This window comes from Triticum aestivum, chromosome 1A (genome assembly GCF_018294505.1).
Source record: "Triticum aestivum cultivar Chinese Spring chromosome 1A, IWGSC CS RefSeq v2.1, whole genome shotgun sequence".
NCBI lineage: Eukaryota > Viridiplantae > Streptophyta > Magnoliopsida > Poales > Poaceae > Triticum > Triticum aestivum.
Window position 1 is genome coordinate 53,451,606 of NC_057794.1, and position 12,981 is coordinate 53,464,586.

At 44.1% G+C, this 12,981-nt stretch overlaps 2 protein-coding genes across 2 annotated transcripts; one reads left to right on the plus strand and one right to left on the minus strand.

The window, feature by feature from the left end:
- The first annotated feature begins 7,084 nt into the window (after positions 1-7,084).
- On the plus strand, positions 7,085-10,736 carry LOC123189430 (uncharacterized). The gene is made up of 3 exons (XM_044601845.1): positions 7,085-7,785; positions 7,883-8,103; positions 9,873-10,736. The coding sequence occupies exons 1-3, from the start codon at positions 7,176-7,178 to the stop codon at positions 10,224-10,226; spliced, it is 1,185 nt and encodes a 394-aa protein (XP_044457780.1). The 5' UTR covers positions 7,085-7,175; the 3' UTR covers positions 10,227-10,736.
- Positions 10,737-11,404: 668 nt separating this feature from the next.
- Positions 11,405-12,684, minus strand: LOC123091269 (uncharacterized). The gene is made up of 2 exons (XM_044512757.1): positions 12,252-12,684; positions 11,405-12,162 (listed from the first exon to the last, which is right to left on the minus strand). Exons 1-2 carry the CDS (start codon positions 12,273-12,275, stop codon positions 11,497-11,499), a joined length of 690 nt encoding a protein of 229 aa, XP_044368692.1. The 5' UTR covers positions 12,276-12,684; the 3' UTR covers positions 11,405-11,496.
- Between the last annotated feature and the right edge of the window lie 297 nt (positions 12,685-12,981).

A 12,981-nucleotide genomic window follows, 5' to 3' on the forward strand; every position in this document is an offset into this window, starting at 1 on the left:
ATGGTCAACATCACATTTAGTTAATGGCCAACGCATAGATCAAGACAACAGCGTTGGATTCCTTGTTCAGAAATCAACTAATTAAGAACATCAAAGCATACGGCACCAAGTAGTAACCATGCCAATTCAAAATCTCAGTGCACCATAATCTTACTGCAATCATTCATTCACCATCCATTATGAGGCTTTTTTTTCTAGTGAAACAACTATGGCTTTGTTTAATATATGAAATATATCAATGGGGCCTCATAGTTAATCATCAACAAAGGGGTACGTAGGGTAGAATACTTCACTTGAAGAGCAGTCATAAGGGCATCAGCACAGCAGCTTCTAGCACAAGTATGGCACTTGATAAGCTCTCCTACGCTCTCAACTATAGTGTTTTAACACATAAAGCAGATATTGATCTAACTCCAAATCATCAAGTTAAGCTCTACATATACAAGCTAATCAATGAATTCTTCTGAATTTACAGGCCGGTCAATTTATTCTTTGTTGTTTCTTCAGTTAAATGGTGACATGGAAATGCCACCGGCATGAAGACACAGCTTACAACGATGGGTTAATTAGCTGAATTATACTTACTATATTTAACAACGCGGTCAATTCCGTCCCCAACACCGCGACCAACACCGCTTAAGGGCTTGTACAACGCTACACGGTGGACGGGTGCTCCAACTGCCACCTAGGTTCGCATGGTCCCAAATTGACGCAACGTGCTGCTTGCAGACTAAAGCTACATCCTGCGGAAGAGCCAACCTCTTCAGATGTGAAAAGCGAAGAAAGGAAGAAAAAGGCATGCTGCGCTGATGCATGCAAGAGAGGGATAGAGAGAGCAGAAAACCAATGCTATGCATGTGAAGGACAGTGGGTCCGCTACATAGTGTGGCCTCTGTTGAAGAGAATTTTTCTAAAATGATGGCTTCATTACTTTTTGATTAGTTTAAGAGCTGAGGCAGTACCAGGGTGATGCCTCCATTGTACATGCCCTAACGCCGCCCCGCTCAGCAAAGCGGTTGCTCTCCCTCTCCTTCCCGGCAGCGCAGCAAGAGAGCTTCGCATTCGCCAGTGACCCCGCCCTGCTTGAGACCTCACCCCGCTGCTGCAATCGATTCCGCCCCGACTAACACCGCCTCCACCCCCGGGCTCAACACCATCGTGCGCGACCTCGCAGCCCGGGAGGCGGCCGCCATCCCTCTCCTTCCCGGCGCGCAAGGCAGGAGCTCAGGATGGGAATGGACCGGCCCGGACCTGGCCTTGGACCCAGCCCTTGTGCCCAAGTCCAACTTGAGGGGCCACGGGCCGACCCACGTAAAGAAGAGCCAGTGGCCTCGTTGGACCGATGGGTATTTCTGGTTGATGCAAATTTTTGTTTTAACAGATGTTAAAATTAGCCTAAAAAACAAGATGTTAAAATTAGCCTAAAAAAACAAGATACTAAAACTACCCACGGTTTAATGGAATCTGATTAGTGTAAGAATTAATAAGATTTCTAGTGCATGGTTAATAGAAAAAATTAAACCGTTTGCTTGTGGATTTATACGTGCACATCTTATCGAAACATATCAACACAATTATGTTGTTTATATACTTGAGCGTTCATGAGAAATTATATGACATACCGCGTAGCAAAATCAGGTCCTACGACAACATCAGCGCAACGGAGATTGCATCTTTTGTGAGACATAAGACTATAAGGTGGGCCGACCCAACTGACCCGTTCGGTCACCCAATGCCGGCTCTATTGATCCGAATCTTGTTTGAGACCGATCCATATGACCCATTGGCCTTAATTTTTTTTGATCGAGTCAGCGACTCTGCGGGCCAACCCGGCCCATTCCCATCCTGAGCAGGAGCACTCGCATCCATCGCTCGACCCTGCCAAAATTCCATCAATTTGATATGTTCCTCGCTCAGTCGTTCGTTTCTTTTCTTTATGTTCTTTCTTTTTCAATATAAATATACCCATGCACATCTTAGATTTGGTTAATATCAAAGCAAAAAAGGATACAATGAACAGTCAACTAAACACAATACGATCAGTAAAAAGAATAAAAGTATACTCAAAATTACACTGGCCTTCTTGTACGGTCACCTGTTGGAGATTGAAAATTACATTGAACCAGCAATAAAAGATAGGGGCACCTAGAAATGCCAAAGGACAATGTTATTACATCAAGCCTGTTGTTGTTGGGGAAGACAACCATTGGATCGTCATATCAGGCTTTGAAGATGCCAATACCTACTCATCCATTGGGACGAGATCTAAATCGTTGAAGCAACATCGGTTGGAGCACCACCTCACGCAGCACAACCTTGCAATCCATCACCAATGGTTTAGAGAGTTGGAGAAATCAAACCATGTCGCAGAACAACACGAAAAAGATGTCAAAGTCAACGCACCAACAAATTAGGGGATACAAACTCTCACGGGCCCTTCATCGATGCCGATCGGATGTCGTCGAGCTACAAAGAAACTTGAGAGGCCTAATTCCATTATGCAATAGCCACCACCACCTCGTCAATGCCTAAATGGAAATAGATCTGAAGGAAAATAAAATGAGGCAGATGGGTCACCACTCTAATTGTTTTGTCCATTTTGCATCACTTTTTGTTCCTTATTTTTTCCATAATAGTCATAGGATTTTTAGAACTTCACCATGCTCATGCACCATTTTAAGTGATTTTACCATGATCTTAAATGAGAAGGATATTATCTATTTTGGGGTCAAAATCATGCTAATTGACGTCATAATAACCTTCCATACAAATAGAAGATCATGTGGGAGGAAAACCAACCGCACATGATGTTACAGAGGAGAAGATGGTATGTGAAACAAGCATAGACACTCGTATCGTACGGTGCCGCCACTCCTTGGCTTACTACTTCAACCTCATCGGATCTAAAAAGGATGAACATAGAGGCCAGAACTACAAACTAGAAGTAGAAAACCTAACCTCTAGACCTCTGGAAGGAATCCAGAGGGGGAATTATCAAAAGGGCACCACTATGCCATCACTTCAGAGACTCCGACATCGATCTTCATCATCATTGTCATCCACATCTTCAGCATCAATCCCTTCATCATCCATCTCTTCGTAACAGCGAACCCTAGTTTGGATTTGTATGTGTGTTACATTAATCATTCATCTGATATTATCCACTCTTGCGGAGTGGGGAAACTCCTAGGCTTCAAACTATTATACCACTCCTCCGCATAATCTTATAATCAAAAAGGAAATATATTGGTTATTAAATATTCCCTATTCGCATCTTTCTTAACAAGGATACCAACAATTGAGTTGATCTTAGTGAAGTGATCAAGTGCCTTTTCATTTTCATAGCTATGGAAAGGATCAAATTCAACCAAAGTAATTATCTCGAGTTAAATATATAATTCATAACCATTATCTTTTATGCATATATGAGAGGTACCAAACTTAGTATCAGGAACAAAAGTGTTTCAGAAGTTTTTTTAATAGTTCAATCATACCATCGACCCAGCTTCATCATCGTAAGCTATAATTTCTCTAGTGAATTCTTCATCAAGTTCTACAGGCGTAGTGGGTAGACCAATTTATATCGCTTAGTACGTGTGACATTTGATGTTTCATGTTTTTAACATTCTCAAGTTCTTTAGCTTTAGCAATATGAGGCTAAAAGATCTCCAAGTGGAACAAAAATATCAAGCATATTAGAAGCATCATCATAATTTTCATGAGAAGCACAAGTAGTATCAACTACATGTGACATATCGGAATGTGAAGGGTGTGTGCTTGATAGTGGTTTTGGTGATGGTGGTGGTGGTATATCACAACTCGACTTAAACACAGTAGGTAAATCAAATATAGAACCAGTACATAAGTATGTACCTTGTCTTGTCTTGGAAGAAATGATCTTTGCTTCCCCATGATGGAGAACTAAATTCAGAAAACAAATAACTCTCCAAGTGAACTTATAAATAGAGTTATGCTCTCCCGCAATGGTGCGAGAAAATAGTCTTGATAACCCACAAATGTAGGAGATCGCAACAGTCTTTGAGGAAAGTATCAACTTAAATTTATTGATTTGACATAAGGAGAGGCAAAAAATATTTATAAGCCTTAGCGGTTGGGTTATCAATTCAACCACACCTAAAAAACTGTTACATTGAAAAATCATATGTGATAGCAAAGATGTTAACTAGGGCGTAAGTTTGTGTATACCTTATTTCTAAAGTACTATTAATTTTTTGGCAGATCTCTTAAACTAAATAATGGCTAGTAGTTTTCTAAAGAAACTATATGTATTTCTGTTTTGGTCGAGCTAGCAAACTACTAAGGATAACAAATGCGACCCACAGTGTATTGTAATTAATCAGTTTATATAGTCCAATTCAATTAGCTTTTCAAGTCTAAACATTACATTGCTTTAGCGTTGATCAATGACGGATTGACGGGTGTGTCATGCGACGTACGAGCTCATTAACCTTGTTAGTGTATATAGTGCCAAATACAAGGTGGCGACAACTTCGTGTCATGAAAAATCCCGAAAGAGAAATTGTTAAGGGTTTCAGGATGGAAGATAATTATATGCCAAGGGAGGGCATAAGGTCCCAAAATTTTCATCCGAAGGTAATTTGGGTATTTTCCCCAAAAAAATCCAAAAACTTTACTTTTGCACAAAATAACTCCATGAGGGAGTTGTGTTGAAAATAACGCCAGTCTGAATTAGTTTTATTCAAAATTACGCAAGTTAGAGAGCAAAACAAGCAAACATGCCTAAAAAAGTAGATACATTTAAGACGTATCAACATTTATCAATAGAAGTTACAACTTTTAAATATGGCGTATAACTTGGCCGGTTTATTGGATGCAATCAACTGATCATTAACTCAAATAGTATGGAAGCCATATAAGCTATGAATGAAGGTAGCATATTTGTAGGAACTGGGGCAATCGATTTTGCTGACTATTATCATATTTGAGTTCCTACATATTATCTAGAACACTATTATAGAGAGGCTGCTAACTGACATACGGTTGCTAGATCGCCCCCCGCCCCCCCGCGTCGCCCCCGCCCGGGCGACTCGGGCGGGATCCCAACCCTAGCCGCCGGGGCTCCCCCTCCTTCCATCCCTCCCTCCGCCGCCGCCGAAGGACGCCGCCGGCCTTTTGCCCGGGGGCTGACGGTGGTGGCGGGGGCCTTTCCTCTCTCCCGCGCCATGGGGACGGTGCGGAGCTCCGCGGCGTGAGGTGGCACGGCCGATCTGGCCTCCGTGGCGTGGCGGGCCTGCCTTGACCGGCGGCAGCGCGGCGGCGGCCTCGTCCTAGGGCGATGGTGGTGGCGGTTGCGGCGGCCGGCCCTGCGTCGGGCAGCGGCCTTGGCTGCGTTCGGCGGTGGTGGCCGGATCTGCAGCGGCGGACCATCTGTCCTCGGATCGGCGGTGGCGGTATGGAGGGCCTGGTGGTTGGGTCGGCGCCATGTGTGGTTTGCCCTCCGGAAAGATTCGATCTGCCCGGTGCGGCTTGCTCGATGTACGGCGGCTCAGATCGGCGGCGACCCGTGCACACAATACGTGATGGAGGTTCTTCGAGCGGATCCGGGTGAAAACCTTGTGCTCGGCTTGTTGCCAAGACCGGCGTCGGTGGCACCCTGTGGTGTCATTACCTTCTTGAAGGCATCGCCGTGGAGAAGCTCTAGACCTCTATCCGCTACCTCCGGGGGAAACCCTAGATCAGTTGATCGGATGACGGCGACGCGTTGGTGTCGTTTCCTCCTTGGGGGCGTCATTCTTGGAGGCGTACACGGGATCGAGGGACCAGCGGGTGCCTTATTGGTGGAGCGGTACTTCATCCTTCACATTGATGACGGCGAATCTCGGCGGCGTGGTGCAGTGGAGACTCGGCGCCCGATGCGCGGGGATGGACTCGCGCAGGTGGAGGTAGTTGTTTGGCGTCAAGGTGGCGTCGATGACGGAGTGGCCTGACAAGGTAGAAGCCTCAATATCTGCTCTGAAGACGGACCTGTGAAAGATGGCGGCGACGACACATGTGAGTGCGTCAGACCAGTTTATGCCCCAGACCCGGTATGTGGCTAGGCTGGAGCTTCTGGCTTTTGATGATAGGTTTAGGTGAGTAGACCGGGTATGTGGCCCAGGTAGCATCCCTTCATCATATGGATAGGAGTAGTGGCATATGTTGCCAAGATGGCGGATTCAGGCATATTGTTGTAATACTTTGTAAGGTCCTCGAGAATAATCAATAAAGTGGCCGTATGCATCTCCCAGATGCAGAGGCCGGGGGTCATCCTCCTTTTCTAAAAAAAAAACTATTATAGAGAGGCAAACTTTGTAGCTCATGAGCGTGCTATTTTAGCAAAATCATCAACGCTGATGCACCACCAGCTATTACCCTATTGCTTCTAAAGGATGCAACATTGATCGCAAATGAATAAAGAGGTGGTGTAATGAGCATATCTCTTGGCCTTTTCTCATGACCGCCTAGGGAACTATGGCTTCTTCGCCTCCCATCGGCGCCGCCACCGACGCGCCTCGTCTCCTGAGGCCTTAGTGCTATGGAGGCGTGGTGGATCTCGGGCCTTGCCGATGAAGGGTTCCTACTCCGTAACTGAGGGAGGACAACAAGTTTTGCCCGACTCGGGTGAGGTAGGGACAATGGCGACAGCACGCCTTCGGCTCGATCCAGTGTTTCTAATCATTGCTCGGTAGTCTACGGGCCTGGATGTAATTTTTATTATTTCTGGCATTTTTTGTACTGCCATGGCAGTTGATGAATAGATTGAAAGTCCCCCTGCAAAAAGAGGCGGTGTATATTATTATTATTATTATTATTATTATTATTATTTTAAGTAAATAATGGAGTAGATATTTTTTGAGGGGAGAGTAAAAAAGAGGCGGTGTATATATATAATGTCAAAAGAAGAAGTTTTCCTTATTTTTTTTGAGCTACAGAAGAAGAAGTTTTCCTATCAGGGACGGGGCGGTGATTGGGCTTTCGGATCCAAATCGACCCAAGTATAGGCGGGCTGGCCAGAGAAGCCCAACCGAATACCCGGCATAGTTCCCTAGCTGGCCTCATCCCAAAGGAAAATCCCCCACCCCCACCCAGAGGAAGCTGTAGTACGGAGTAGAAGATAGATCGATCTAGGGTTTTCTTCCGTCAGGAGAGCGGCGATGGCGGAGACGCAGGCAGAAATCGATTCTTACATTGAGCTTTACTGGGCTGATAGGATGGAGGCGTTCTTGGAGGAGGAGACGGAGAGAAGGGAGAGTGGTTCCGGCGGCGAAATGAAGAAAAGGAAGACGGCGGCGGGAGTAGGCTCGAAGAAGGCGGCGGCGGCGGAGGATCCGGTGGAGGAGAGCGACAACGAAGAGGGGCAAGTGGAGTCGATCAGTATAGCGAAATCGAATCTGGCGAGGACAAAAAAGATTCTAAACGCAAAGATTGCCAAGCTTGTGGGAGTGGAGAGCGGGGAGGGCCCCCATTATAAGACCAAGACGATGACCGAGGAAGACGTCGCGGCGGCAGCCATGTACAGAGCCAAGGGGGAGGAGGCGCACATGAACCAGGATCGGAAGGGGGAGCTGGACGCCGTCATCAAGTGGATCGCCACGGGAGATCCCGAGGCAATCAGGATCTCGGACCAGTGGATGGCTGAAAATGTGGAGGCCATGAAGCTGGAGCCAAAAGATCCTACCGACTGGCTGGCCGAACAAGCCAAGGACTACCGTGAATTCTGGGATCTTCTATGGGCCGGCTCCTTCGGTAAATGGGAGGATATCAGTAAGCAAACCCAAATCTTCCCCCTATCTACCTTCTGATCAATTGCTCTTGGAAATATCTAACCAAATAGTCTTGATCGATTGACATCAATCTGCAGCGCTTATCCAACCCATGCTTTACACGGACGAGAAGCCTCCGCAAGATGTGTACCCCATCCGAACTCTGCAGGTCTTTTCGGTCAAAGTAGCAGCCATCACAGAGGAATTGGGGTGGCCGCTGCATGTCTTTGGTATCGTTGCCGCACGCGACTCGTTGGATCACAATCGCAACATTATCTTTGGCCGTCAAAGGGATAACTGCCAAACCATCGACAGTGAGGTTTGTATATTCGTCTCGACAGTTATTTGGTGCCTATGTTACCTCTGTGAACATTATTTGTTCTGGTATTCACATGACTTCAAATTATATACAAATGTACTGGGCTATTGGGAGATATATGATGAAATTACTCTCTACTGTTATTTGGTGCCTATGTTACCTCTGTGAACACTATTTGTTCTGGTTTTCACATGACTTCAAATAATATACAAATGTACTGGGCTATTGGGAGATATATGATGATATTAGAGATTTAAATTACTTATTTTAGGCTTTGCGGAGATGAAATATACATACCCTCGGCATATGTTAACATCAGTGGCTTTTGGTTTCTCTGAACTATGATTACAGTTAATAATTCATATCAATACAGATATGCTCCTTCCGTTCCTAAATATTAGTTTTTTTAGAGATACCAATATGGACTACATACAGAGCAAAATGAGTGAATCTACACTCTAAACTACGTCTATATACATCCGTATGTAATCCATATTGACATCTCTAAAAGACTTGTATTTAGGAATGGAGGGAGTATAAGTTTGCGGGGGTCTGTGATATTGCTACCAAGTTCCATGCATGAACTAGGTGATTCTAAACCAGCCATTGTAAACCTGATTGTTACTAGGAAATAGCTTCACGAAAAAATGGTACTACCTCGTCCGGTTTATAGGGCTTATCTTGAAATTTTAGTTTTTCTGTTTTATAAGTCTCAAATTTTTAGTTTTTCCGTTTTACTCAATTTGATTGTTTCACCTTGGTTGGTGAGATTTTTGAATTGAGCCCTATAAACCGGAAGAGAGGGAGTAGTAGCTATTGCCAATGGTTATGAGAAATCATACCAAATGATCAATCCATGGAGTATTATAAGTATACTAGTGTAAGTGGGAATCATTCCTTTTCTTTTTCTGCAAAAAATTCTAAGTTCTTAAAGGATGCCACATAAGAAATCAACGACATGAAATCACATGTATGCTTGCATGGTGTTCAATTTTGTTTGAGTTGACTTACGGGTTCGAGTATAATCTTTGTGCATTTCAAATGTCAAGTTTGTGTAAATTTCTTCCAGGCCGATATAGGGGAATAGTGACTGCACTTTTTACCCTCTCTTGACTGTTTCCCTATGAAAATAATTGGCCCTTGACAATGTGCCCCCACAGCGGATAGGCAGATTCTTGAGTCTCTTTCCTCCTCCAGTTTGTTTGAGACCAGTCACCAGTATTCTATTTTTTTTTGTACTTGATAATTTCTTGTGTTCTCCTGTGAAATTCTGCTTGCAAATGTTTTAGCACTGTTTTCAATCTATTGGCAAAGGAATCTCTTTAGAAAATTGCTTTAGAGTATATGCACCCCTTAGCAAAAAAATATTGTTTGTCTCTAAATCGTTTGCATCCTGTGTACAGTTTCCTAGTATATGTTTTGATTATGCTGTTCAATGTTTGCCTCTCCTTTTGCTTTAGTATATATACATATTGTTAGTTTAAATTGGTTCTTCAAAACGTGAGGGTTTTGAAGATCAACAATGCTTGCTGACCCAATTCGAACTTATTTGCTGTTACAGTCTTGGCAAAGTCTGCCTTTTAGTGTTTGCTACCAAAAGATATTTACTTCAAGCTCTTATTGATAAGTTTAGCTTGATAAATGGATTACTTCTCCATGGATGCATTGTTCCTTGGTGTCAGCATATATTGGTTTTCTTCCAATCCAGTCGTTCCAGTTGTATTTTTCGATAAATAACACATAATTTGTTTTGTAAATTTTGCATGCAGAATCGATACCTGACACTGACAGGTCCTACCCGTGCTGTTGTGGTTGTGGATCCTGTGTTCTTTGAGGTTGACTTGCGAGTGAAGGGCAGAACTGAATCTGAGGATAGAGCTTTGAGCTATCTAGTTGTTAATTGCCATGAGTCTGGCTGTCGTGAATCTTACATGTTTAAACGTGTCGAAACTAGCAAGCTTAGCACAGTGGAATTGACATTGGGTGACATGGCTGAATCTGTGGAGGCCACCATCAGTGTCAGAGTTGTCGATGGGGAATGGCCAGAAGGCTTTGGAGGTCTAATTTCTGCCCGTACCGCCAGTATCAGTGACATAGAAATCAAGTTGCTTGCTTTCGATTAACTGCCAGTTGCAGCTGATGGCACGATACAGCTTTCACGCCGTGTTTTGTCTGTCGAAGCTGATGGAATGCTGAGAGTCTCTGTCATGGCAAATGGTTTGGAGGATCAAACTGTTGAGGGAGATTCTAAAGCATTCAAAGCCAGGGAAGCCTCCAGAAACACGCGTATGCTTCAAGTTCGCTCTTGTAAGCTGGAGGTCACCATCGCATGGTCTCTTGTCCCGGCTATGGTCTAGGGAGGATGTAATGGCTTGGGGTGATGTGTGTTTGTGTTTAATGTTATGCAGTGAAGCTGTTATTTCTGGAGTGATGTGTGTTGTTAGGGGTACCTTTATCCTGGTTAGATTAGTGTCAAGTACTATATTATATGTAACGTGGGCAGATTAAGATAGATTTGACTATGTAATGTGGGCAGATTAAGTACTATGGAGTACTTGACTATGTAATGTGGACAAGTTAAGTTTGATTTGACCATGTAATGTTGGCAGATTAAGATAGACTTGACTATGTAATGTGGGCACATTAAGTTGCTCCCTCCGATCCATATTAATTGATGCACAATTGTTGGTATAAATTTGTAGTACTAAAGTTGTATTAAGTGTATGCCAATTAATTTGGATCAAGGGAGGACTAGATTTTATTTGCTGTTTTTTTCATAGTAATAGTAAATTGTTTCGATCAACGATTCTTGCATTGAGAGAAGCAATGCCAAGTTGTGGTCTTGGTCTCGTTTGGCCTGGAGATGGCGCGAATGAAGGACCCTTAAAAGTAGAGGGACGGTAATCATTGCTTAAAGGTGCATGGAAATGGAAACAGTATGCAGTTTCCGTCAGTCACTAAACACTTCTTGTAGAGGGACGGTAATCATTGCTTCTCCTGATGCAAGTAGATCCAGTGCTAATCCTGTTCAAAACGGGGTTGCCAGCCTCCCACTCTTATAGTGACGACCATGTCAGCCACACACGTCACTTGCCACTGGAGCTCTTTTACTTCCATTCAGCAATTCGAATTTTGAACGTGCGTCGTGCTCACAAACAAGATCGGTACATGGATGCATGTTAGACAAGTGTCTACAGCCCAAGACCAAATCTAGCACACAGCAACTCTTATGAGACATTTTGCAATACATATATGCTTATACCCAGGTAAAGAAGCAACCAACACGTTCAAGAAAGCAGTTCCATTTCATAAATTAAGGAAACTTCATATTACACAAGCAGAAGTTTTTTTTTCATCAGCAAAGTCATCATCGCTCCTCTCGAAATTCAGTCCTCATTTCTCAGTAACATCCAAAGGCCTTGTGCATGTGGTCCGCCGGTGCCCTTCCATACCACAATTCTTGCATCTACCGGGCTTTCGTGGTTTCTTCAGGGCATCCCGTCTCTCAGGGCATGTAGTTTGTTTGTGCCCTTCGCATCTGCATATACTGCAGAATCTGTTTCGCCTACTGAGTCCCTCGTACGATGCCTTTTCTCTACTATTTGTTGATCTTCCAACTCCCCTCTGCTTATCCGGTGCTTTTAGACCGTGCAGACCATTCACATTAACAGAGTTTCCAGTACTGATGCATTTTTCAGCACCGTCGCCACCCAGGTATGCTATCTCATCATTGCCAAGCAATGTACCAGGAGTTAAGCCGGCCATTCGGTCGTGGAGACCCAAGCCGACCCTCTTCTCGGCCAAAGGTGCACCACTCACCAGCAGGGCGTCCAAACCTTCATATAGGTGATCGTACGCTGTCGTACTCGCATCATCCATCCTCACCACCTCCATGGCTTTCAGGTACAGCTTCGAGTGTCTACAGGTAAAGGACATGTTAGCTGAGTTGTCTCTCTGATACTGAGCCCGGTGTTGCGACAGTATGTCCCTCGCGTCCTTTGTGCACCGCTTCACTATATGCTTAGCGGGGATCTCTTCGAGATGAAGTATTTCCATCACCTGTGTTGTTGGAAAAATAAGCAATTAGTTATGCTTTGTCGAGAAACATTTTTCATCCTATCAGGATAAAATTTGCTGCGGAAGTTTACCCTCGGAACATGGCTGCACAACATCCCAGTGTGCTCGAACTGACCACATTCACATGTAAACTGTCATTGGTCATCATTTATGTTCACTTCATACTCAATCTGCTCCATTTTTCTCTCTTGGCTGCATTGTTGTGGACTGCAAGATATTTCCTCATCTTCTCTATTTTCTGTGACATTATAGGCAGTAGCTTCGGTTACTAGGCGCCTAAACTCTTCGTACATCGCTCTTGTGTATATCCTACTTGCATGCCGCTCTATCGCCAAATTAGTTCTCCTCACTGCTCCACCCTGTCAATACCATTGAGCATTTTCTCGGAGTTAGCAGTACTAACAAATGACATTATATTTACTCGATCTCGATAGAAAACAAATGCTCCCCGTCTTTTAACTTAAAAAACTAAAGGAACGAATTACTTACTATCATTGTCCTCTTCTCCTCATAGCTATCCTCTCGCTCTCGATCAAACTACAGCCTCATGTATTGCCTCACAGAAACGTGCATTGGACTCGCTGGTGGCATGTAGGTCTTCAGCATGTGATTCACACTTTCGCTGCGTTGAGTGCTCATCATCTTGGCGCAGAAAACCCCCTCGAAGTACGACTTCCCCACTTTTCTCTAATCTCATACAACTGCGTCATGTATGTATGGTTCCTCAAATTGTGTTTATATAGCAAAATACCCCTGCCTCGAACTCATCTATGGTTAACATGTAGTTCACAACCTTGTGGA

What these genes read in the sequence shown, in the direction of transcription:
- LOC123189430 (XM_044601845.1), top strand. Translation starts at nt 7,176, where the DNA reads ATGGCGGAGACGCAGGCAGAAATCGATTCTTACATTGAGCTTTACTGG. An exon ending in CGGTAAATGGGAGGATATCA is followed by an intron (nt 7,786 to 7,882) that starts GTAAGCAAACCC and finishes ATCAATCTGCAG; the next exon opens with CGCTTATCCAACCCATGCTT. An exon ending in GCCAAACCATCGACAGTGAG is followed by an intron (nt 8,104 to 9,872) that starts GTTTGTATATTC and finishes TTTTGCATGCAG; the next exon opens with AATCGATACCTGACACTGAC.
- LOC123091269 (XM_044512757.1), bottom strand. Translation starts at nt 12,275, where the DNA reads ATGTTGTGCAGCCATGTTCCGAGG. An exon ending in TGTGCAGCCATGTTCCGAGG is followed by an intron (nt 12,163 to 12,251) that starts GTAAACTTCCGC and finishes CCAACAACACAG; the next exon opens with GTGATGGAAATACTTCATCT.